General features: G+C 52.9%; 1 protein-coding gene across 1 annotated transcript in view; it reads left to right on the top strand.

Annotated features, from left to right (window-relative positions):
- The window catches only part of PAX5 (paired box 5), a 185,388-nt gene extending 159,527 nt beyond the window's left edge, over positions 1-25,861 (top strand). Inside the window, exons 9-10 of the mRNA XM_082402370.1 lie at positions 17,955-18,041; positions 24,820-25,861. Coding sequence (XP_082258496.1) covers positions 17,955-18,041; positions 24,820-24,896 — 164 coding nt within the window. The 3' untranslated portion in view covers positions 24,897-25,861. The remainder of the gene's footprint in view (positions 1-17,954; positions 18,042-24,819) is intronic.
- Positions 25,862-26,217: the final 356 nt, after the last annotated feature.

The following is a 26,217-nucleotide window of genomic DNA, read 5'->3' as shown; positions in this document are numbered from 1 at the left end:
TAGGCTCAGTGAGAGGAGGGGGCTGGCCCAGGGCCATGCCGAGCCAGGACTGGAATCCAAGGTGCTCCCCTCTACCCAGCCGTCCATATCTGGCCTCACCCTATGAGTGTCCTTGGCTTTGGCCAGCTGACCACCTGCTTGCATGGCCACACAGCCTGGCCCTTCCCAGCCCCATAGCATTAAGCTCCAAATGGCCGGAGGTGCCCACTCTGTGGGTAGGTCAGTCTTTCAGTAAATATATGCAGAATCCTCCTTACTGGTCTCCCCAGTGCCACCCGTGCCCCCTTGAGTCCGTTCTCACCATAGCAGCCAGAGTGAGCTTGTTACAATCTGAGTTGGGTCATGTCCCTCTTTTGCTCACTCAAAGTAGAGGCCAAAGTCCTTACCTGATCTTCCCCTCCCCACTTCCTTCCTTGACCTCATCTTCTGCCTGCCCCCCCCCCAACTTTTCCCCTCCAGCCTCACAGATCTCCTCACCGATCCTCCAACACACCACCCATTCTCCTGCCTCAGGGCCTTTGCACTTGCCGTTCCTTCTGCTCAGAGTGCTCTTCCCATAGATATTCACGTGGTGACTCTCACTTCCTTTGCCTCTTTATTCGAAGGTCACCTTTTTGGTGAAGCCATCCCCAGCCACCCTCTCACCTCCTTATGTTTTCTCCTTAACACACACTCTATGCTTTGCTTTTTCCTATTTATTATCTGTTTGTACCACTAGAATATAAGCTCTCCGAGGACAGGGACATTTGTTTTGTTCACGGCTATATTCTCAGTGTCCAGAGCAGTGCCTGGTATCCAGTAGGCACTCAGCCAACATCTGCTGAATGAATAGGCGGATGAAGCATTGACCGTCTGCTGTGTGCCTGGCATCAAGGTAGACACACACCAGGTCTCCCCGGCACACCTGGGGGCTCCCCCACCTCGCCCTGCATTTATTCCCTTAGGAAGCTTCTTCACTCTTCGTTCCTTGGCCCCCAAACACATCTCCCCTCCCCTCTCCCAGGTCCCTCCCCACAAAGCTTCATCTCAGCCAGGTCTGTGGGCGGGTCACAGAGAACATGGATGAAAGTGTCAGTTGAATTTAAGAAAGAAGAGGACTCCACTGGCACAGCAAACTTCAGGGCTGATTTTCTCACCCATGGGGAAACTGAGGCCTGGACTGGGGAAGACCCTTGCTCCAGTGAGTTTGTGGTAGAGACGGGACCTCACTGGGGCTCCTGCCTCCGGTCCAGCCTTGACAGTTGTGAGAATTGGCCTGAGGGGTGTCCTGATCCAGCTCCCTCCACAGAACAAGTGCCTCATCAAACTTGCCGAGTACCTGTGGCAGGTGCCCAGCCACCTGCCGGTCCACCCACACCAGCGGCCCCTCTTAGCGGTCAGCTGTGGGAGGTTAACCTTCTTAGAGGCCGGCCTTCTGAGGGGGCTGGTTTCAGAGGGCCTGGGGACTAGACACAGTGTGCCTCTGAGGATGCTGGGAAACTTTTTAACGTGGGTCAGTGCTTCTCAAACTTTACTGCACACAAACCACCTAGGGATCATCTTCCAGAGCAGATTTGGTTCAGTAAAACTAGACTGGGGCCCAGGACGCTGCAGTTCTAACAAGCTCCCTGCTGATGCTGCTACACTCTGAGTAGCAAGTGCCTGTCCACTACTTCTCGAAGTCACTGCACGTGGAATCACCTCAGAAGTTCAGACCAATACTGACACCTGGCCCCACCCCAGAGATTCTGATTTAACTGGTTTGGGGTGTGGCCTGGCCGTCTGGATTTCCTAAAGCTCCCCAGATGATTCTAACAGGTAGCAAGGTTTGAGAACACGGGCCTGGATCACTGCACGTTACTCCTGCCCTCTGGCGCATCTCTGCTCAGGGAGAGCCCTACAACTTAAAGAGCAAGGGATTCGTTGACACGGTGAGGAAGGGTGAGGAGCTGGGAGGCTACATCCACTCCATCAGCCTCGGGAGAGGGCACCCCAAGGATTGAATGGCGGGCACAGCTACTGATGGAGAGGGGTGCCGACACCCTGAGCCCAGCAGTGGGGAGGGATGGAGAGCCCCGGAGCCCTTCCAGGCAGAGGAGTGACCAGGAGAGCTGAAGCAGCTGGATGGTCCCGCAGAGCCCCATCTTTGGCTCCGTCCTTGACCCTGACCCTGATAGAGAAATAACCCCCTTCCCCTCTTCAGCCCAGCCTGCCTCTCTCCCTGTATCTGTGCGCTGGTCCCCAGCCACCCAGGACCTGAGTAATTGATGTGTGTGCTGCCCCCTCCCGCGGACCGCGAGCTCTCTTGGTGGGCAGGGACCGTGTCTGATTCATCTCTGCCTCCGGCCCCGGACCCTTGGCTCTGGGGGCGGGAAAGGTGTGTGGAATTGAGTGCGATCCTCGGGGTGCACTGTGGCTCCGGGCCGCTCTGCTGCAAGTTCCCGGCACACAGCAAAGCCTGCACATCGTGGTAGTAATTGTGGAGGTAAATCTTGGCTGGTCTCCTCGCAAACACTTGGTGAGGCATTCCGTAAATCTGTCAGCAGCAACATTAAAATTTGATGGCAGGCGGCGCGGGTCGGCACTAGCACTGCGACTTCCCAGCAAGGTATGACACCGTCACCTCCCTCTCATTAGTCAGCGGCAGGACGCTCAGGCCTCCGTGCCGAGCCAGGCCCAGCCAGGGGGGAGGCGATTCTTCAGAGGAGGACCCCTGGCTGCTCTGAGGGACAGGCCAAGGTCTCGGCCACGGGAAAGTAACTCAGCTTTGGGCTGACGTGAGCTGAGAGAAGGCATCCCAGGAGGCTCCGGGAATGTGCTGGGAGGTGAGAGGGCCTCTGAGTTGCAGGGGGCTGGGGCCATTTTTTGAGTCTGGGAGCTGGTAACTGGGGCTGGGGGCTTGTTCAGCTTTATAGGCGGCCTGGTGGAAATTGTCTATTTGCCCACAAAAAGATTTCAAAGAACACTTTCAAAGGGCATGGGGTTGGACTCATCATTTAAGCAAGCAGAAGGGCGATTGAGCAGGAGTCCGGGAGAAAAAGTGTTCCGTAGTGCAGAGAGATTGGAAACCAATCTTGTCTACTTCCCACCTGCCATGGTTCACTTGGGAAAACTGAGGCTAAGTGAACGTCCAAGACATATATCCAAGGTCGCACAGTGGTAGAGGCAGAACAAGATTGGGACCCTGACTCCTAGTTCAAGGCTTCCCCTACAATCAAGAATTTGGAGCACTTGTTGAAATATGAGAAAATCATCTGGAAATATAATTTCCATTAAAAACAAGTCCCAGTGCATCCATTTTTTCAACTGTCACACAGAGCGTGTGTTATGTGCCAAGGCCTGGGTTAAGCATCAAATAGCCCCTCACGTGTGTAGAACACTTTTTGATTCACAGAAGACTTTGAAAGGCGTTGATACAGTTTAGTCCTGTGAATGCTGCAATGCCACATTGCAAATGACCTCAGGTTCAGAGAAGTAAAGTGACTCCTCCAAGGCCACTCAGCTGAGTGGCCGAGGGGTTTTGACAGAGACTGACTGGCTCCAAGCCCATGGGCTTCCCCATCGCCTCAGTTATCAACACAGAGTGGCAGCCACGGCTGCTCTCACTACCTGTGCAGAATATCAGTGCCCACCTTTTTACCATAATTTACAAAAGTCATGATGTGGTTCAGAGCTGTCCAAGGGTTTCAGGGTTTATCGGTCAATGTGCCTCATCGGCAGTTGCCTCGATGGAGCTGAAAGAGATAAGAGTCAGGCCTCTGTGGCCCATTCCACACCAGGACACATTGTGTCCTGCGGAACTGCCTCCTCGCCCCCAGGCTCCCTTCCATGGGGACAGTGGCAGTGCACTTTGATCTTCAGAATGCAGCCGGGGCTGGTGGGAGGTGCATAGGAACAGATTTCAGTAACCCACTAAATGATGGTGCTTCAAGGTCCTTCAAAGCCCAGATCACAGTCACTTCTTACAAGAAGCCTTCCTGGATACCCCAGCCAGAATAAATGATAACTTCTGCTCTGCTTCTAAGTCCTCCTCACCATTTGCTGGTGCCTAAATGCCTAGTTCTGGGTCTAAGGAAGTCTCTTAGATGCAGGGTGTGCCCTGAATACGGGGCCTGTGCACCATCCCCAGTGGGGGGAAGGGGGACCTAGCAGAGAGCTCTGAATAGAGCTACTGTGAATGCTGAACTGAATGGATAAACAGAATTCTTGTGAATTTATTAGACATCCATCACAAATGTGTGAGCTGGATTTTCTCGGGAATGCAATTCAGTGTTATTCCCACAGAATCCTGTAGAACCTGGAGTCTGGCAGTTTAGGCTTGGAATGGGGGCTTTTGGCCACCTCCTGGTCACTCAGAGAAAGTCTTCAGGTTTCCAGACCCAGCATCTTCTGAAGGCCAAATGAGTTCTCAGGAAAAAAACCTGCCCAGTTTTCCAACCCAGCTTCGGCCCCTTGGAATGCAGTCTGGTCCTGGTTTCTGAGCTGTAACTATCAGTGGTTTTTGCTCTTTCGTTTTTTTAAACTTCTTTGTTCTTTTGGAGTGAGCCAACCTTGGTGCTGTCATTATGTGGCCAGGAGGCCCAGAGAGGCCTGATGGGGGTCCTGGCCCTTCAGAATGGCACCCATCCAGTGTCCCTTTCCACCTGCGGGACCTGCACCCTGGCCCCTGCAGCAGATATAGCCCACCTCTCTTTTCTGTGTGTTTTGTTGCCTTTGTCTGTCTTTCTGTCTCATGCTTCATGCCTCTATCAAAGAGCAAGGACCAGTGTTTCACTAATGCTCTGTAGCATAATTTCACGATCTGTTTCTGTCTGACGTTGAAAGCACCTGGCTCAAGGAACAGCTGTTGGACACACGCAGTGCTCACTCAGCCAGCATTTGTACTATGGGTGGAGCCAGGCACTGGGGGGCAGCCGGGGCCACTGGGATCTGTCAGTCACACATGATCAGTCCTGGCTCCTGCCCTCAAGGAGGAGCCACAGACTTACCAACAGGGGAAGCAAGATAGGGTCACAACCAGCCTGAGTCTGGGCAGGAAGTGCTCTGGGCCATAGCCAGGGATCGACCCAGGGTTGGGGGCTCACGGAAAAGTGAGGACGATCAATCCAGAAAGGCTTCCTGGAGGGGGTGGTATTTGAGCTGGGTTTTGACAAGGTGAGGGATTGGACATGAGGAGGGAGAGGAAGGTGGCATTTCAGATGAAGAGCAATGGGGCAGTGGAAGGTATGGCTGGGAAGCTCATTGGGACAGACCCTGCAGGGCCTTGAATGCCACTATGAGGCTTCTGGGCATTACCTTGCAGGCTTGGTCTTCACACATGTGTTGCCTGTGGGCACTCCCAGGTAAGGGCACGCTAGAAACCAGGAACTCCCCAGTTCCGCACACATACTCACAAATCAGGTGTTGTCTTGCACCCTAGTGAGAGACATTACGTTGTCTTGTGCATTGTTTGCTTAAATGAGAGCACTGAGACAGAATTTTGGAATAATACCACACCAAGAGAACAGACTAAAATTGAACCAGAAGTGCTCAATGTGAGTCATAGCATAGCCATGGGTCTCACACTGAAATACCTACAGGGGCCAGGCACATCACAGAAAGAGGGGAAATCAGCATCGGGAACTAGACAATTGTATATTGCTTGTTCTGTAGCTGATGACACACTTTCCCCTTTAAAACACTAGGCAGCCAGGGAAGAAATGCACAGTGTGGGGAATAAACAAACAAAAAAAACCCAAACAACACTGAGCAGACCAGCAATATGTTTCTGTTGGCCCCGTGTGGCTCAGGGGCCCCAATCTTGCCTCTGATGGGTGGCCAGCAGGTGGGGTCTGTGCACGTCCTGTGGTCTGTGTTGGAGGCGCTGTAATGTGACTGTGTCCTTGTTTCCCCTAAGTTCCCTGAAGGGGCCCTGCATTAGGGGCTTTGTTGTTGCAGACAACAGGAAGTGGGCTGAGGGCACAGCAGCCTCCTCTCTACTGGGGACCAAGTCAAGGCTCAGAATGGTCACTCCACTGCCTCATGGTGGAAGAGCCACGACTCAACCCCGGTCTTCAGCTCCGTCTCGCTGTGCCCCTGCCAGCACCACCACCTAACTGCAAAGTCCACGGCGCTCCAGAGAAGCAGAAATGAGACATTCTGCATTCTCCCCCTCACTCTCACCCTCTCCCTTGGTTTTTCTCCTCTCTCTGTTTTTCTGAAGGGCTTCATGGCTGGCCTAGCTGGTGGGAGAAGAGGTTTTTCCCAGGAACAGATCGATGCTCTGTGTGCTGGGCTGTCCGGGCTGACAGGGCTGACCTTTACCGAGTTTGCTTGGGTTTTCCTTTCTCCGTTGGGAGCCCAGGAAGGTCTTGCTCTGGAGAGAAGACAGTTGAGAAACCTTGGCCTTCAAGGGGGCCAGATTGGGGGTGGGTGCAGGGAAGATAGGAAAGGGGGATCTGAGCCATGAAAGCCCTTTGAGGTCAGTTATTTCAATCTCTCCCGTACACACCGCCTTTACAGATGAGAAAACTGAGTCTTGGTGAGAAGAAAAGACTTGATCAAGGTCACTCAGAGAGTCTTGACGGAGCCCCAGAATCCTGCATGTGTGTGCATGTGCATATGGATATCTGTGGATATGTGTGTTATATATATTGTATGTACACACATATATGTGTATGTATATATCCAGTGTATATATACGTGTATATTATAATAACGTATGTGGTATATTATATAATGTGATTATATAAATAATATGTAATATATTTGAAAGGCTGGCTGTGCCTGTGTTGGGTGCTCTGGTCAGGATCACTCTGGCCATAGACAGTGTTGTATATGCCCAAGTACCCGCTGACTCTTGAGCCACGGCACATCATGCAGTTCTACAAAACCACAGGGAAGGACTGCAGAAGTCTCATGGTCCTTTTCAAATCATTCCTTCTTCCTCCTCTTCCTCTGCAGAGATTTTCTCTCAAAGCCCAGTTTGAATCCTTCAGAAATAGAACTTGGCTGCGAAGTCACTTTGAAAGACTTTCTGTATGTTAATTACAGCTGGCCAAGGTCTTGAGCAGAGGTGGGAGCCCACCATCTGCAGATGGGGTCGGCCCCCAGCGCGCTCTGCAAATCCCCATCATCTGGCAGGTGTCGTTTTGGGTTAATTAAGAGCTACACTGAGCCCTTTACCTGTCACTTCTGAGAATTTTAGTGAGAGTGAGAATTTTTGACTTTCTTGCCATCCCTGAGCTTTTAGCAAAGGGGAAACTGAAAACATCTCTGGTTCTGACGATTTTCCTGGCCCTGGAATCTCCAGGACAGCTGCATTCAGTGCCTTTTCTTGTGGCCCCCTTTAAACTTTTAATTTCAATCACTCCTTTCTAGTTACCTAGCTATTGTTTTTTACAATAGTTACTGTTTTTCTACAGCCAGCTCTTCTATGTTTGAAAGATGGTGCTGTTTTGGGAAAATTCACCATTTATCCTAAATTTCTTAAGCCTCTGCTTTCTTTTGGGCCTTTGAGGAGAGAACATCTATTCCTCAGCTTGATTCTGTTTAGTAGCTTTGGAAGGGCTTTCCATTTGCCACTCAGCGGCCTTTCAGAGATCGGGCGGCCCTGGCACATCCCATTGGGGAGGTTAACCCTAACCCTAGCCCCGCCCAGTTGCCTTCTGATGACGTGTTTCCGGTCCAGTGATGTGCTGCCAGTTGCATCACTTCCGTCTGATGCAATCTTGATTTCCGGTTGTACCAGCCACCATTCCGCGCCCCACCCCTTCCCTCGCCACCGCCGTGACCATGAATGAATGAACCAGATAAGAGTGAAACATCAAAAGACGAAAATAATACACACACACTTATATTTGGTTCAGGAATTACACGGTTTATAGAGGGATCAGGGTTACAGGTTCTTAATAAGGTATCTTGACCCAATAAAGCGAGGAAAATAATTGTATTCTCCCTTTTCATTAGGAGAAAACTCTGCCCAATCAGTTGGGGTGTAATTATTTGTGAATTGGATCTCTGGATTCCAGCGTTTGCTGGATTCTTATTTTCGCTCCCAATCAATTTCCACTGTTACCTGACCAGTGGAATACTGACTAATAAAGACTTAATAGGCGTTTCAGTGAAGGTCGCAGGAGGTTCTGCAAGGACTGGAGTATTTTTCTGCAGAATCATCGGAGGTGAATGTTTGCACCCAAAGCCTCCCATGTTAGGATGAGGCTGAAAATTGCCATCAGTGTCAGGAATTTTCGCCCAAATAGGGCCCTGGAGATAGGTGTCTTTATCCATACATACCTGACCAGGCTGTACACCCATATATAAGGGCACTTCCTTTTGTGGTTTATTGCTGGGGGTGTTTTGACTCGATGGAATTTTTCTGCCAGAAGTAGCTGCATAGATATTTGTTGTTTCAGTCTCATCTTCTTTGCTGAAATGTGGGGTAGGTGCTTTGTTGGTGGTCTGCATTATCAAGCTGTTATCCACACCACCTTCCCTGCATTGTCGTTCCAATTGCTCCTGCCATTTGGTCTGGGCCTTCAAAAGCTCTTTGCATTTGCCAACCAATTCTCCACTGCTTGGTCCTCTGCAGACATGTTAGGTTGGTTGTTTTCTTTATTGGTTGAGAACCCCTGCATGCATTGCCACGGGCCCGGCTCATAGTTGGTGTATTTTTGCCCATAGTTACTCTTGTTAATTTTTGTGATTTGAATTGTGCCATCTTCTGAAGTTTGGTAGAACCCATATAGGTACTGGTCGACAAGGGGGTTGGAGAGATGAGTCACTCTTTGATTATGCGCAAAGCAAGAGTGAAAAGGGAGGTCTTCAAAGGCATATTGAAAACTGAAATTATTGCCGGTGCGAAGCATCTGCCTGGAAAAGTATTCTAGGCAATAAAAAGCTGAGCGTGGAGTAGGGGATGTGTTCCCTCTGCTCTTCATATGCACAGTGCAGTACCAGTACTGAGGCAACATAAAAACATCACCGGGAAAAGCGGGCAAGCACCCCTCAGTGGCATTTCCAATCACATATGGCAGCTGGTATGTGTCATCTGCAAAAATCTGGATGGTTGATGTTAGGTTATTGGCAATTGTCTTTGTGCCTGCTGCCTCCATGACCTCCTTAACTTGTATGTTGAAAATTTTGATTCTACAAGCCTTTGGTCGGATGCCCCAGTAGTTGTTGATGAGCCGCTGACAGTCTCGGGGACTCCAGTGGCACTGGAATCTGTTGAAGTCGAGGTAGGCCCAGGGGTGCTGTAACCCAAGTAGGACATGTCAGAGGCATCGCCTTTAATCTGCTTGTAGAGATTGTTGTCATAGGAGGGGAGCACCCAAGTTCTGGTGGAACGAGTGGTGACAAGATTCCCTTGCCATTGAGAATCACATGCCAATTTCCTGAGGACTCTCCAATGCTGCTGTTGCCGCTGCCTGCATCTGAAACTTCTGTGTCTCGTGTAGCTACCTCCGCATTACTGCCTCCTGTGCTTCTCGTGGTAGCCCCTCCAGAGGATCCGCGGGGGACCAAAGGGGTACATTCTCCTCCTCTTCCTCCCACGGGGAGACTGGGCTCTCCAGGGCTGGTGTCTGCGACCTTGGGACATTTAGCAGCTGTGGGGGGGAGGGGGTGTGTGTCTGTGAGGCCCATGTGTGTCAGCAGGTGCTTCTTGGCCTGGAAGACACCTCGGGCAAGGTTTCCACCAAAGGAGGTATCTCCTTGGAAAGAGTCTATCAGCTCTTGGTCTGCTGAATTAAAAGTGAGATAAGGGTTCTTTCCCTCCTCGATTATTTTGTCGTAGGTCATGGACTCACATGGCTGCGTCCGCCTTGTTGACCTGAGGGCCCTTAGCAAGGCCATTAAAAGGGCCAAGGTACTTATAGCCAGGGAGGACAAGACCCATTGCAGAGTGTTTAGGTTGTACTCCAGATCCAGACAAAGCTGGAAGCCGCGGCTGCTGTTGGTTTGGTTCAGGGACAGCGCGTCCAGGTTTTGAGTTGCACCAAGTAGCCGCTGCCCGCTTGTACCACTCTTCAGAAGTACCTAGAAAGCCAGCCATATCTATGTTTTACTCATTTATTGTTCCGAGTCACCATCACCAGGCAAATCAAACTCAGTGGGGTCGAAAGGATAACATTCATAACAGTCAAAACTGTGATGAGCCACGCACGTGTGATATTCCTGCGTATGCTTATTAGATTGATCCAAAGCCACTGGCTTCGCCAACCCCTTATGTTCCTCGCACAACAGGACAGCTCTATGACGGCTAAACTTGCCCTCTGGGCACCTCGCCTTTATTTCAGCCAGACCAGTGGTGTCAAGAGCGCACACTGTGAACAGGTCAAGAGACTCCTCTGGTGTGTTTTCCCTTGCCTCCTGGTGGGCCCTTATATCCCTGTGTCAGCTGCTGATTCAGCAGATGCGGCAGGGGGCGAGGGAGGAGCTGGGGGAACATCGGCACTTTCCAGCTGACGTGGGGAACTTTCAGGAGCTGCTCACCAAGGCAATGGAAATCCCCTCTCTACCGAAACTACAACTGGTCTAGTCATAGCGGTCTCAGGTAAGCGGGGTTTGTTAGCACCTGTAGGAACCTCCAACACTGGTTCAACTGGTATAGCATTGTCATGGCCCCACTGGAAAAATTCTCTTATCTCCCATTTACTTATTTTCCCAAAATCATGCCTGAGTTTTACTGTGAACCTAAAAAGGAACATTCTTTCCTCCAAAGGTTCCTTATGTTCCAAGGTAGTGCTGTTCCCATCAACCACAGCACACTTATATGTATTACTGGTAATAAGTACAGGCGTTGGTTCAATTTGCACAGAACCTTTACATTTTTGATCAACCCCGCACAGCCAACCCACCCAAAATGGCTTTAGCAGACTCTACAATTTTACTAGTCATCTTTCCTTCCTCCCACCAAATCACCATCTTATCTACCCAGTCATTGAAAGGAAAGTTCTCATTAGTCCAGTTTCCACAGCCATGAAATGGCATAGCACGGGCAATAGCCTCCACGATGCTTGTCTTGCTGGTGGTCGCAGGTCTGTAGAACCAGATGGCGTTGCACTTGTTGAACTCCCACCAGGCCCAGCGAACTAGGATGTTCGCTGCCAAGACGGGGTCGTACCGATTCACCTGGAAACGTTGGAACACCTTGTTCTTGGTGGTGTCCCCGACTGGAAGCTTGCCTAGCAGGTAGTCTTCGGCCGACTTCGTCAGGAGCATTTCGGCTCGCGCGTTCTCCAGTGCTGCCCTGTTGAGCTTGCTTGAAAGCTGCGAAAGGATTCTTTGTCTTCCAGCAGCCATTGTCTCTCATAAGTTATTCCGTTTTCGACTAGCCAGTCCACAACCTCGCTGTATTTGTGAGTGGTCCTGTTAAGAATAACAGGTACCTTGCTACGAGGGCCACAGGGCCCTGGCTGCAGATCCTTCTTCCGCTGAGCGATCAAAGCTAGGCGGCGCTCCGTATGGAGGGCGGCTGGAGAAAAGGCTGGAATGTTAGTCCATGCCCAGTGAGCCTCCGGATGCTGCTTAATGAGGAGATAAAAGACAGTGTAGCGGGCATCAACAGATTTAGTCAGCCCACCTTGTTTTGTTTTAGTCACAGTTACCCAGTCCTCGATGTTCGGGGTTATACCCTCCAAGACATCACGCTTGATAACTTCCTTAATGTGCTTGATATGTTGGCCAAGCACAAAGGACTTAACTGTCCCCTGCTCTAACAGACAATGCAGATGAAAGTACTCACTGCCCTCTTCTCGTTAACAGAAGGAACGATATCAGCGCTAATCTTAGAGCCCCGTGTTCATGGGGGAATGACTTGGTCAGATCCCCAGATAACTGGGTTCTCATGGTCAAAAGACCCCCTTCTCCAGCAGAAGAGAACTTTCCTTCTCTGGGGTGAAGATAATGTTCTATATCTTCATAGAGGTTTGGGCTACACAGGTGTATACATTTGTCAAAACGTAGCAATAGTACATTTAAGATCTGTGCATTTCATTATGCGTACACTTTATGTCAAAAGAAAAAACTTTTAAACAAATAATGAACTTCAGTTAATGATACGCATGCTGAAATACTTAGGGGAAAATGTATTGATGTTTCCAATTTACTTGGAAATACATAAAAGATAAGATGAATGAAAGGCTGGAGGGAGAGATAGATGATAAGCAAATATAAGAAAATATTGATGGTGGAATTAAGTAGTGGGTACACAAGTGTTCACTGTAAAATTCTTTCAACTTTGCTGTGTGTTTGAAAATTCTCAGACATACCAGAGGTGGGGAGGGTGGTGAGGGGAGGACTTTCTCTCCCCCGCTGGCCCAGCCCAGTGATGTCTTCCTTGGGATGGTGGAAGCCCGGGGACTTGGGAGTAGGCCGGTGTTCTGGTCCTGCCTTGGCCCTGCCTGGTGTGTGGCTTGGGGGAGGGGAGGTTGAAGGAACTCATCTCTCAAGTTTGTCCAGTCCAAATAATCTGGGACTATGAGTCCCAGCAGAGGTTGGCGAGGTGTAATGTAAGATAAGTTTGTGGTGGGGGGAACGGGCCTATCTTACTTCCCATTAATTCTGGGAAGGAGTGAGTTGGTTGGAGTTGGGTAGGTATGAGGGGAGTGATTGCTAGTCCCTTGGATACCTAGTGAGAAGCCAAGTCCCTCGGCCCCGAGCCCCTGAGTTCTCTGCTCTAAAATCTTGGATGGGGTTATCATGAGATGGAGTGCCACGCCCTCTGGCTGCTTCCTAACTGCGCTCAGACGGGGTGTTGGAGGGGGGACGGTTAACTTTCGCACGCCCACCCCTGTGACTCAGGCTTCCTGACATCACGGAATTCTTGGGCCCTGTGATCCACACTGTTCTTGGACCACAGTCTTTCACCTCAACCCCACTGGCTGCCCAAACGTGGCACGCAGCTGCTTCCTTCGATTTCCACGTGGGGAGAAAACACCAGCCCAGTCGTACCGGCATTTGAGTGTGTAGCAGGCTTTACGTCCCAATGTGGGTGACGTAAAATGGCAATTAGATGCCCACTTCTTGAATGTTCTTCACTCCCCCCACCCCATGGGGCACGGACGTCTCCTTTTGTCTCCCGCTTTCTCCTTCTTGATAGCAGAACTTCCCTCAGTTCAGGTCGTTCAGTCCTCCGCGCACCGCACGTGAGCCGTCACCATCCCCACCCCTGAACCCAGCTCTGGGCCTCCTTTTGTATATCCAAGAACTCAGCGATAAAAATAAATAACACTCTAAAATTCCTTTTAGGGACCGATTCAGTCTTCCCTCACTCCCCAGCTTCCGCAGTCTCCTTGGCACAGGAGAAGGTACACTGCCTGCTGGGCATGAGCTGCTGGCCATGAGCTGGCACCACAGTCAGGCCTCACAGAAGCTTTTCTTTTAATGCATAAAGAAAAGGTTTCCCAGTTTAAAGGGTTGGCATTTTTGAGAGATGCTCAAAGCATGGATCAGTTAGTGGAATGCGGCAAGGGTCCCGTGGTGTCCTTGGTGCTGGGCAATCGTAAGAGAAGCGTCTATTGTGCAAGCTCTGTCTTGGGCCATCTGGCCTCACCTCTGGGTGCCCCAACAATGAGCCAGAAGTGGGGCTTTCATGTGATGCCTGAGAATCTCATTCCTGCGCTGGAGGAGCATTGCTTCGTGCCTGTGGATGTTGCAGCTGTGTTGTCCCTCGGGCTCCCGTTCCCTCTGGCTTGGATTGTGACCGCAGCCTCCCAGCTGGTCTCCCTGACCACGGGCTCACCTCCTGCAGCCCGTCCTCCAGGTCCTGGTCCTCCTGAGTCTGAAGGCTGCCCGGGTCCCAGCCCTGATGGGAGAAATGCGTAACGTTTCTGCTCCGCCCCACTCTGCTCCATGGCTTGCCTCTGCTGGGGCCTCATGAAGACCTGGGTGTGCGGGGGTCACACTCTGTCCATCCCACCCCATACCTTTGCTTGTGCCCGGAATGCCCTGTCTGCCTCTGCATATCAAGCTCCTACCCATCCTGGCTCACATGCTCCCCTCCACCCAGAAGGCATCCCCAGTGCTTTCCCCGGACCTTCTCTTGGCTGGACCAGACTCTCTTTTCTAAGCTGCGGTCCTAAGATTTGAAGGAAAGAAGGTGAATGCGCCTCAGGTGTCATGATGGTGGCGAATTCAAGCAGGGGAGACGCAGCAGGAGATTGGAGCCTCCAGACCCAAAGAAACTCATCATCAGGTGGGACCCACAGAGCCTCAAGGAGAGGCCTCCCTCCCTGCTGGGAGCACTGTGGCCCCTGAGAAGTGAAATTCAGGCTCAGCAGATAGGAAGGACCTTTAGACAAATGGAAGACAGAGGCCCAGGGTGGGAAGGCAGTGTCACAGTGTCACATGGGCAGAGGGCCCTGGGCTGGGAGACAGGAAGCTGGACTTGGGGTTGCCTCCTGGCCTGGGCAAGTCCCCCACACCTTCCTGAGCCCCCACTTCCTCACATATAAAATGCGGACGGTTGCATCCATCTCATGAGCGTCACAGGACTGTTGGGAGGGTTAAATGAGATTCTAGATGCCAAGGAGGCCTTGGTGACCGAAGTCAGGTCATTGTCATTGTGGCTGACATTTGCTGAGCAGTCACTGCGTGCCAGACACTGTGTATCATTCATTCAGTCTTTACAGTGACCACGTGCAGTGGGATCTATTAATTGTCCTGACTCTACTGAGGAGGAAACAGGCGTAGAGAGGTTGAGTAACCTGCTGATGGTCACAGAGCTAGGAAGAGGCAGACACAGGATTTGGACCCAGGCAGTCTGGCTCCAGAGCCCTTGCTCTGAAGGGTTCAGTGGCAGCATGCGGGTTTGAATCTGGGTGGTCTGCTGCTTCCCAGCCATCTTTGTGGCCGAGCTAGTCCGGGTCCATAGACAGGCAGCTTTCTTGGCAATTGACGACCTGGTCTCCCCACATCTCATGGGTGAGGACTCCCTAAACCCAGCCAGCTGCCTGTGTGGCACTTCAGATAATGACACCATCCCGGAGTCCCCAGCATGTGGCTGGACCAGACCTGAGGTCAGCCTCATGCCCCAGAGACCGTCAAGCTCCCCTTACCCAGAGGGCACACTCTCACAGGGCATCTCACAGGACAGGGGCCCCACCAAAGGTACCGCCATGCCAGTGCTCTAAACACACCAGGCAGGGTGGGTCCCTGGGGGTTCATTTCTTCCACCAGGAGAAGGATGGCGTGGTGGATGGAACCTGGGCAATGGATCGGATAAACCGGTTTGAATCCTGGCACACAGCAGGTGCACAATACACCCCTGGCTATCGGTACTAATAATGGAAGTAGTGAGAGCTGTCATCTATGAAAGAATGGGAGGAGTTCCCATTCTTTCATTCATTTAACAAATAGTTTTCAGGGACTGCTAGACATTGAGATAGAGGCATGAACTCCCTGCCCCCATGGAGCTTACATCCTCGTGGAGGAAGCAGAATTAACAAGAAAGATAAGCACAATAAGTTAGATATGTTAGATTGTGATCGGTTCTATGGAGAAAAGTTAAGCAGGGAAAGGGGAAGGAGTTTCCATTGGAAATGCGATGGTTCGGAAGTGACACTGGAGCAAAGCCTGGAAGGAGGTGAGGGAGAGAGCCACGTGGACAAGAGCATCATGTTACAGGTAGAGGCAGCGAGCTACCAGCGGTTCATGGAGCACCGACTGTCTGCTGTGGACGGGTATTACACTGGGGGTGGGTGGCACGTGGGTGCTGAGAGGAATCAGACGCTGACCTGCAGACAGACACTCCCATGTCACAGGAGACTCCCGTGCAGGTCAGGGCGAACCTGGCGCTGTGGGGCACAGCGGGAGACAGGGTGCGCCCCAGGAGGGGCAGGAGAGGGGCTTCCCAGAGGAAGAGGTACCTGAGTGGGATTCTAGAAGGCCAGGCAGGTGGGGACGGGGTCGAGGATGGTGGGCAACACTGACAGGTACATCCTCTCGAGGAGTTGGAGCTGTTTATGGCCCTTTGCCAATTTGGGGACAGAGTTGGGGGGAAGGTGTGGGATGGATAACAAGGATACAATTAATTAATTAACTCCAGCTGAACAGGCCCGAGACTTGCACTTTTGGGGGCTGGAGATCAAGGAGGCTTCCTGGAAGAGGTGGCCTTGGAGCTGGGCCTAGCAGACAGGCGCGATGCTGCTAGATGGAAATGCAGAGACGGCCTTTGCTGGTGTAGTCCGATGCCCCGGGCCAGGCGCAGAGCTGTCAGGAAGCGCCTCTGATGGGGCAGCTCCGTGGGTGCCCAGAGCCCTGGGGAGAGGGTGGCTGTCCCCCTTCTCCAGGCGGCTTGTGGCTCTGCTCCCCCACCCGACCCCCCAGGAGGAGGAGGAGGAGGAGGTGCCGTGGCGCTGATGGAAATGCAGAGGCTGGGCTGCTGCGGCCCAGCACTGTCACCATGCTCTCCCTTGCACGCTGGAACCTGACACCCTGACCACTGAGGCATAAAAAACAGAGAATTGGAAGGCTCAGCCTGTCAGGCTGGGAGTGGCCCCCAGAGAGGCCAGAGGAGGAGCGCATGTGTGCGTGCGAGCACACGTGTGTGTGTGTGTGTGTGTGTGTGCGCGCACGTGTGCGCATGACCTGCCTGCAGTCGCCTGTGGAAGTGGGGAGGAGGCTAGCTGGGCCCGGGGGTGGGTGGGAGCGGCTGGCCCTCGGGCCTGCTTTATTGTTCCTGCTGCACCTGGTGGAGCCCTGGGGCCCCTACATTTGGGCCGAGGCCCCAGAGAAAGAGCAGTGCTCCACGTCCTGACTTCTGGCTGGCTGTCCTTCTAGAGGCTCCTGCCCTTGGGCCCTTTGGCATCCCTAACAAGAATCCATGGAAGCATGGATGGTGCCAAGGGTGGTCTCATGGGGCTGTGTGACTCCTGTCACCACTGCCAGGGTGGGGCCCACATGCTCTGTAACCAGTAGCCTAAAAAGCCACTCAACAGCCAGCTACCTACACAACTGCTGCCACACTGGGGCACCCACACCCCAGGAGCTCCAGCCACAGGGAGGAGACAGGAGGGGCCTGTCCTGCTACAGAGCCAGGGCAGCAAGGTTTGAGGGCAGGGATTTTGAGCTCCTCTCCTGACACTGGCTAGTGGTAAAGAGGCTCTCCTGTGGCTGGAAGTGAGGGCACAAGGAAGTGCCAGATGCAAGTATCATGGCTCCACGAACAGCTGGGCAAGAGTGAACCATCCTCAATTACCACTCTGCCCGCCCACACCCCACCCACTGCTCTCTCCACCTGGCGCAGCTTGCAGCTCTTGGTCCTTTCCCCATGCCCAGAAGACCCCACCCAGTCCCTCTTCTGTGCTCCCCCAGCCCTTCAGCTTGTCCCTTCATCTCAGCAAAGTGCCGGGGGCCTGAGTTTATGTCTCATCTTCCCCACTGGACTGAGGCCTGGGGAGCAGTCACCTCTGGATTCACAGCACAGAGGTCTAGACTAGAGTTGGGGTCATCTTTGGCTTCCCAGTCCAGAGCCACTCAGGAAACACATGGGAAATGGCACTGCATCCACACTGGGGTTCTGGAGTGGCCTCTGTCAGTGCTGAGAACCAAGTCCCAAGTCCCAGACTGCTTGGTTCTCAGCAGTTGTATAGGTAGCTGGCTGTTGAGTGGCTTTTTAGGCTACTGCTGAGAACCAAGCAGTTGGGCCTTTGGACTTGGGTTGGGTGAATCCAGGCTGTTTTGTGAGAGACCCTGGGCATCAGTCTTCCCATCTATAAAATGGGCCAATAACCCCAGGGAACACCTGGCACATGGTAATCCAATGGTACTCATGTGAGAGGTTGGTATTCAATCCCACTAATAAGAAAAAGGTTATAGGGGAAAATGTAGACAATGCCAATGACAGCTGTCCACTTGATAAGGGGGTGGACCGGACTTGCCTTTATTGGTTACACAAAGTACCCACAGTTTATGAAAGAGACAAATGCCATTGGCATTTTCCGAACCTGACTTGACATTTGGTTCCTGTTTCTCTCCCCACCCACCACATGCAGGGAGTGAGTTTTCCGGGAGCCCCTACAGCCACCCTCAATATCCCTCGTACAACGACTCCTGGAGGTTCCCCAACCCGGGGCTGCTCGGTGAGTACTGGCGGAGGCCCTGTGGGGCCCCTGGGCCATCAGCTGCCCCGTTGGGCCAGGGTCCCTCAATATCCTCAGGTCCGGTCACTGAGGTGGGGTGGGTAGCTCTCCCCAGATGCTTGCAACGTGGGAGTTGTGATGGGGCTTCAGGACAGTAAACACCACTCCAGCCCTGCTTGTGCCCTCAGCCCTCCCCCAGATGTTTTAGTGGATAAGGGAAAATGGCACAGAAGGGGAACAGATTTAAAAAGGCCACTGAGGGAGAAAGAGAAAGGTAGGAAAAGTGCCTGCCCAAGAGTAACATATTTCTTAAGAATCATTGAATATTTTGGTGAGAAATCTCTAAATAAGAGCAGCCAGGAGACCAACTTGGATTGATTGGTAGTGGCTATCTGTCTTGGTAAGGACTCTGAGGCATGGATATTGATTAGTGATGTCTGCCATGGACACCACTAGAGCCAGCTCCATTAGAAATGGGTTGCCCTGTGGCTGAAGGCTTGCCAAGTCATGCCGTTCTGAGCTCAGCTGGTGCCCAGACTCTGCCCAGGCCTCAGACTGCAGATGGTCCATGGCTGGGGCCAGCCTGATCTGTGTACATCATCAAAGATATTTGGGCCACCCCAAAGACCAAGCAGGGCTAACTCAGCCCTCAAAAGGCCAAGGAGAGCCCTTTGTTTTGTTGCAATGAACTTACATGATACCAGCTGGTGAGTGCCAGCTGGAGCTGAAGATTCTGGAGCATGAAGCAGGGGCTCAGGGCTCGCAGATGTCACACACCCTGGGGGCAGAGCCAGTGAATCAGCCTGCAGGCAGCAACACCGATCTTTCCCCAGCAGTCAGCTGAGGAATTTCCACTAAGGTCAGGCATGGAAGGGCCTCTGAGACCATCCAGGTTTATCTGTACAGCTTAACAAGGCCTGCTTAATTAAGAACCTGTTAATTCCCTGGATCCTGAATTATTTCAGGACTGAGAAACATAGACTTTATCAAAAAAGCAAGAACCTCGTGTCTTCAAACTCAAGTTGCTAGGCATGGGTCTGCGAAGGAGGCCACGAAGTCACAGCCTTGGCCCCTTCCCCAACCTGCTTTGGTGATTAGGACAGACAATGACGTAGACACCATCCCTTCCTGGCTGCAATCCTTCCATGCGTTTGAGCCTTGGGCCACCCAAAGCATTTTGGTGTAGCATGCAAAACTTCAGGTGAAATAAGGAACAATGCCAACTGTCACTCCAGGCACTGTGCCTGAATATTTCGTTTTATAGCAGACTGGGTTCTTGCCATCTGTGGCCTCCTGGAGGGGCTGAATCTGTGGACTGATTGCTCAGACTTCTTTTTTGGTTTTGGTAAAAATTACTTCTAGGTATGAAGTAAGGTCTCCGCTTACTTAATGCTTTTCCTTAAACAACCCCCCTGAGAGGCCCTGGGTTCTGAGTTGGCCCAGTTGTCAGTGTCAGGAGGCAAACGCTGACCCTGAACCAGAGTCTTTCGGCAGGGGTTGGGGTGGAGGGATGGGTCAGGAGGCCTGAGCCTGGGAGCCGCTCCCTGCAAATCGGCCTCATACAGAGCCCTGGTCCCAGTGCTGCTGTGAGACCCACAGGGGATGTGGCACAAAGGAGGCCTGGGCCAGGCTGCAGGAGGGGTTCCTTGTGATGGGGATATGACCCCAATGAGGCCATGTTGACCTAGGGCCTCCACATATGGCCGTGTACTGCCCAAGGGGACAAGTGGGGGCTGAAATCGAGCCCATGCATGGTACAAAGCCCCAAGCCCTGGCACAGGAGTATGGCTGCTTTTTCTAATGTTTATGAGGTATCTTATAGGCTTATTTGCCTGGGAGTTCAAGAATCAGAGAAGTGAGAAAGGAGCTGCTCAGGCAAGCATAGCAAAGGGATGGAGTAGGAGGTAGGGCCACAGGTGGGGGACCTTGAATGCCACACTGAGAAGTCTGCACCTGATTGTGCGGGCAGCTAGGACCCCAAGGGGATGTCAAGGGGAGGAGAGGACTAGACCACATCCGAGGCCTTTGCTGCTCAAGCTGGAGTGAAATCCAGTTCATATCCCCAATTATACGTGTGGACAATGTGTCTGGTGTGGAAAAGTTGTGGACAATGTCCCAGGGAGCTCACAGGCTGGGGGTGAGAGAGCCTCAGACAAGTGTATCTGGGCTGGGATGTGCTCAGTGACTTGAGGGGGGCCAGAACCAGTGTGGAGAAGAGGAAAAAGAATCAAAACTCTGTTCATCTAAATGAGCACTTGCTAATTGTGCAGGCACTGGGCAAAACCCTTCGTGGGGGTTACCTCATTTTATCCTATCAACAGTCCTAGGGGGCACAAGGTATCAATATTATCTTTACAGATGAAGAGAGTGAGGCTCAGAAAGGTTAATTAACTTACTTGAGGTCACACAGCATGCAGGGAGCAGAATGAGAACTCAAACTCCCATCACCCTGACTCTAGAGCCTGTATTCATAATCAGTGTGTGATGTGGTACTCTTACTCTTCCTGACCAATTCAGTCTGAACAGTACTACAGCCAGGAAAAGAGGCTCATCTCTCCATACTAACAAGCCTGGGAGTCCCAAATACTCAGACCTTGTATGCCATGAGAACAGTGCCGATCTGTTTTTGAAAGCCAGGTTATTGTATTTATCTGTCAGGCTTTCAGTTGCAAACAACAGATTCCACTCTGGCTGGTTTAAGCAGAAAGTGAATTTATTAAGGAATATTGGGGGCTCCCAGAATCTCCAGGAGGACCAAAGAGACAGGCATGGGACACACAGCCAGGAACAACACCAGGGCTGCTCTAGCATACACACCTCCACTGTTGGTACCCACAAGCAGCCCGCTCTGTGCTACTGCTTCAGCTGGGGTGCTTGAGAGCTCTGCCCTGCCTCTGTACCCACCTCCAGCAGGTAGAGGCTGTCAGCCCACTTCCTCAAGCTGCTCCCCTCCCAACTGAGGTCAAACTCAAGAGATTCCAATTGGCAGGGCCCAGGTGACGCCCCTGTGCCCTAGCAGCAAAGGCAACTGGGAGAATGAGTTCTGACTTCTAACTCAAAGAGGCAGGCCTCATACGACAGAAAACTCTGCAAACGCAAGAAAAGTTTAAACAATGTTGGACTGTTACAAACATGAGAAATGGCCCCTGCTGTGCCCAAGTCTGTAACCTGGGGAATCAAGGTCAGGTCATCAACCAAGCTGGGCCTCAGTTGCCTCAGGTGTAAAATGAGGATAGTGGCCACTGGCAGCTTCGTTCAAGCGGGAGCTGAACCCGATGCTCTCTTGAGGCCCGGAATGCGGTGATCCCACTTTCCTGAAGATGAGTGAGATGCCAGGCTTGCTCTGCCATAGTCTTGCAAATAAGTTCCAGGCCCTCTCCCATCTACCAGCCTGCCCTTCCCCCAGTGTCTTCAGGGCTTTAGCTGAAAGAATCCCACTGGGCTGGAGAAGTAGAGTATTTCTGCTACTTGGGGAGGGTGCCAGCGGGGAAACCTGCTCTGAGGTGCCTCTGTGCTCTGCTAGATCAGTGGGAGCTGTGGAAACAGGTGGGACCCTCACACACCCTGCCCACACCTGGATGGGCAATGCCACCTAATGAAGCTGCAGGAGAGCCTCCCTTCCCGCTGAGCCTCCTCCCCAGGAGCTGCCTGCGGTCTGCCCACGCCCGGCCCAGCCAGGGCGGCCGGGATCCAGCATCCCACTGGGGCCCCGGGCAGGCGGGGCGGCAGGCTGGTGGCAGGAAGAAAGGCTGCCGCGGTCAATTAGGATTAGAACCGGAGCGCCTGTGGCCACTGTAAAGGGATTAGAGAGCGAGTAGGAGCCCGGAATGACTGTGTCAAGGAGTAAATTGATGATAATGTGAATTAGAGAGGAAAAATGACAGAAGAAAGGACAAGTTTATTCTAGATGGAGGTCTAATGGGCACCAGGAAGACAGAGAGCTTTGTGAGGTGATGTTTTCATTTCTCACGGTAAATGCAAGCGTTTTTGATTTTTGCCATGGGGCCCTCGCACTGAGGTCACTGGACAGCCTGGCCGAGAGATTAGGCTTTGAGAGGGAAGCGAGTCGGAGCCCAGGATGAGAGCTGGCCCCTGGGAAACTCTGAGGCCCGAGCCAGGATTTCCCGTCCCTCATTTGCGGGGACAGCCCCTGTGGTTTTCCACACACACACACACACACACCTCTCACCTGGGCCCTGAAGGCAGGACGCAGGGCTGGCACTGCAGATACTCTGTGGGTGACTGGCCCCCTCCCTCAGGAGAGAGAGCAGAGGAGGCTGCCAGGCGTCTGAGTCAGGGCTCTGGCCAGGGAGGTGACAGAAGGCAGCAGAAAAATCCATCTCTGGGAATACTTCAGCATGGCACTGGTGTCCATACCTTCTGGAACAGCACAGCAAGGCACTGCCTGCTCCCCCATCGTCACTGCTGCTTGAGCCATTACTGCCTTCCTGGGGGCTGGGGAGGGAGAATTATACCCACTAAATGGGGCTGAGTTTGGAGGGGCGGTGGCACATGCTAATCCTGCCCTCTTGATTACCTCCTAGCAGCATGACCCTGGGCAAGCTACTTATTCTCTCTGTGCATCAGTTTCCTCATCTGCTAAATGGGGGCAATACTAGTGCCTACCTGATAGAATTGTTGTGGAAATTAAAAGAGTGAAAGCATATAAAGGGCTTAGAAAAGTGTCCATTTCCAGAGCACCTTCACATCCTTACCTCGTGGTGCCCTCGTATAGCCCCACTGTGACCCCGCTTTTAGAGATGAGAAAACTGAGGCTCAGGGGAGTGAAGCCACTTGTCCAAGTTCACTCAGCCAGGAGCGATAGAGCCTGACTGGCAATCTTCAGGCCTTGGTGCCCAGTTATGGCATCTGGGAGAATTGCCAGGATTGGTTTGGATTTGGGTGAGATTTCAGAATAAGTATGAGTCACCTCCCCTGGGGAATTAAGAAGCTTACTATTCCTGCCCCAGCAGACACGTGGCCTACAATGGCTGACAGGACCCCAGCTGCTATCCACTTGGATAAACACAGCCCTCCGACATAGCTGTACAGGCTGTGAACTGTGTCATGGCAGAAAGAGTCCTGAACTAGGGCCCGACAACCAGAATTCCAGGCCAGGCTCTGGCCCTGAGAGGCTCTGTGGCTTTGGGCACATGAGTGGTCTGTTGAGCCTCAGTTCTACCACCCCCAGCCCCACCTGTAAAAGGAAGAGACGGCCTAGTGTCTCTAACTTCTGTGGTTCTGAGAATCTGCTCGTCCCCTTGAGCCCCCCAGACCCTTTTGTCCCTGGAGAGGAGTTTGAACACAGAGCAGGGCTCCGGCAGGCCTCATCCAAAGCATGCAGTTAAAGAGAGCAGCCCCGAGACAGTGGGACGAACCCAGCATCGGTACAAAAGGCCCCACACTGGCTCTGTCTGGAGGTCACAGGAAGCAGGGCTGCCCCCTGCCCTTCGCCCACGTACTCATCTATCCAAATCTTCATGTCCTCCAAGTTCAACCCAACCTGCTTCCTCCAGGAAGCCTGACCCTGCCAGAATAATCTTGCATTCCCAGAGCTCTTTTCCCAGAGCTCTGATCCCCCTCCTGACTCTGAACATTGGCCTGCGTTTGTTCATTATTGCCCAGTGCTGCACCCAGTAGGGTTGGAAAATAAATGAATGAATGGGCAGGGTCTTTACTATTGTTGGTTCACTCAGTGCTGTTGCTCATCTTCTCAGCAAACCTAGCCGAGCACGTGCCATGTGCCGGGCTCCAGGCTGGGGGCTGGCGACGGACACCGAGCAGAGCAGAACCCAGCCCCTGCCCATGTGGGGCTCTCCGTGCAGGCGAGGGGGAAGAAGCACAGAAAGAGATGATCAGAGCCCGTGGCCAGCCTGCAGCACGGTGTGGGCTTAGGACAGGGGGCAGCCCAGAGGAGGAGACAGGGGCTCTCGGACTTGAAGGAGGCGGCACTATTCAGCAGACAGGAAAGGGGGTGAAGGTGCAGCCAACGTGTTCCAGGCAGGAGGCAGAGCGTGGAAAAGGCGCGGAGGCATGCGAGTTGGATAAAATGGGCTAGCTCTACCTGGCCCGTAGGATTAAATCAGACAGCGTGTGTAAAGGATATGGCAGGGTGGGGCAGGAAGTGCTCAGCCTGTGGTAGCTGCCATTAGCCCTCTGGTATATTTGAGATGGCTGCAGAGTGTGATCTTGCAGGAGCGGGGTGCCTGGGAGTGAGCCGGAGGGGTGGTGGTCCTAGAGGGAAATCCGGAGGTCGGCAGGGCTAGGTCACAAAGCTTCCACGGGCCAGACTACGAAGTGATGACTTTTCATCCTCTTGCTCAGAAACTGGCAAACTTTTTCTGTAAAGGGCCTGATAGTACATATTTTAGGCTTTGCAGGCCGTGTGGTCGCTATTGTAGCACTCAGCTCTGCAGTAGCAGCATGAAAGCAGTCACAGACGATACAGAAAGGAATGGGCAAGGTTGGGTCCCAGTCAAACGTTAATTACTGAAACAGGCAGCAGCGTGGGGGCGGGAGGGGGGGTGGGGGGGGGGTGGGTGGATTGGGCCCCATCTGCCCACCCCAGCTCTAGGTGGTGAGGAGGCCCTGAAACCTATGACCAGGCAGCGGCCCTGATCAGGGACTGAGATCTTGGTGAGAGAGGACAGTGGCCTGGACTGGGGGAGGGGGAGGAAGGGACAGAGGCAGGGGACACTGGTGGAAAGGGGACCCCCGGTACGGAGCTGGGGGCACAGGGTCTCCCTCCAACTTCCGTGGCCTCTTCTGTCTCTTCCAGGCTCCCCGTACTATTACAGCGCCGCTGCCCGAGGAGCCGCCCCGCCCGCAGCTGCCACGGCCTACGACCGTCACTGACCCCAGGAGCCAGGCAGGCGCCAAGCACTTATGACACATATCACTGAAGGCCATAGCCTCCCAGCCCCCTCCGAACACAGCCAGAGGGGCCCAATGAGACCGTCCCCCAGCAACCCCCCACTCGCCTGAAACTCCCTCCCCCTTTTCCTGCCAGGGACTCTGGGCTTCTGTGGTAGGACTGTTGGACTTCTAGACACCCGTCCATTTCTAAGAGTCAGTTGATGAGCTTCTCCCGATGTGACTGGGTCTCCACAGACCAACAGACTGTTCTGCAGACACCTGCAGCCCCAGCCCAGCCTGCCAGCCCCCTAGCTGTCTGACCACCCGTCCGTCTTCCTGCCTCAGGCCTGGGAAGGAGAGTTTTTGCTTTTGTTGCTTCAGCAGCACCCGTGTAAATACCTTATTGCTTTTTTGTGGGCCCGAGGGTCCAACTGAGCAGACTGCCCAGCCATTACGCATCCAGCACTCCCGTCGTGTCACAGGATGACGTAGACCTGTGCACAGAGCATCCCCTCTGCGCTGGGTGCCCCCTGAAGGTGGGTTTGGAGATGCCCTTGAGACTAAGGATGCCCACCCCCAGGCCCCAGCTCCCTGCTCATTGCTACTTCTTTAATATCTGGACTAAGAGTCTCATTGGGTTGGCTTTGCTCTAAGCAACCCCCCACCCCAAGACCCCTCCCTGGCTTCCTGCCCCCGTTTCCCTGGGCCCAGTGCAGTGCGAGTAGCTCTTTTCCATATCAAAGGACTCAAAAAGAACTGTCTAGGAGATTCCTCAGCTACTGTTTTAAAGTAAGATGTCATCCAAGGTGCTGATTGCATTGTGGACTTGGAATGTTAGGGCTGGACGGGACCCAGGAGATGATGGTCCAAGGCGGGCCTGAGGCTCTCCAGACCCCCAGCCCCTGGAACCACTGAACTGAACTGGGATGTGTTTTCTGAGGTGTGCCCAGGCTCAAATCACATTGGACACCTACCATGGACACTTCTCCCACCCTCCAGGATGCCTGTGAGTGGATTCTGGGCAAGCCTGTCCCTGCCACATAGACAATGATTAACAAAAAGGACTTTGCCTGGACCAAGGACCACAAACACCTACAGCAGTCAGCCAGAACTTCCTGACCAGCCCCTCCCTGGCCTCATGGAGCCTAGTATGCAGCTAGGAACAGAGGTGCTCTGGTGGGGGCGGATGCCTGACTTGCACAGTGGGTATCTACCTGTTGATGCAAGGGGCTGTGATGGTCAGGGCCATGGCCAAGGGCCTCGGGAGCCTGGAGTGGGAGCTGGGATAACTCACTGTGGGCTGAAGTGGTCAGAAAAAGCC

The sequence above is a fragment of the Balaenoptera borealis genome (assembly GCF_965194805.1).
Source record: "Balaenoptera borealis genome assembly, chromosome: 8".
NCBI classification, from domain to species: domain Eukaryota; kingdom Metazoa; phylum Chordata; class Mammalia; order Artiodactyla; family Balaenopteridae; genus Balaenoptera; species Balaenoptera borealis.
The sequence above is the reverse complement of the archived record's forward strand: the minus strand, read 5'-3'. Positions and strand labels throughout refer to the sequence as shown.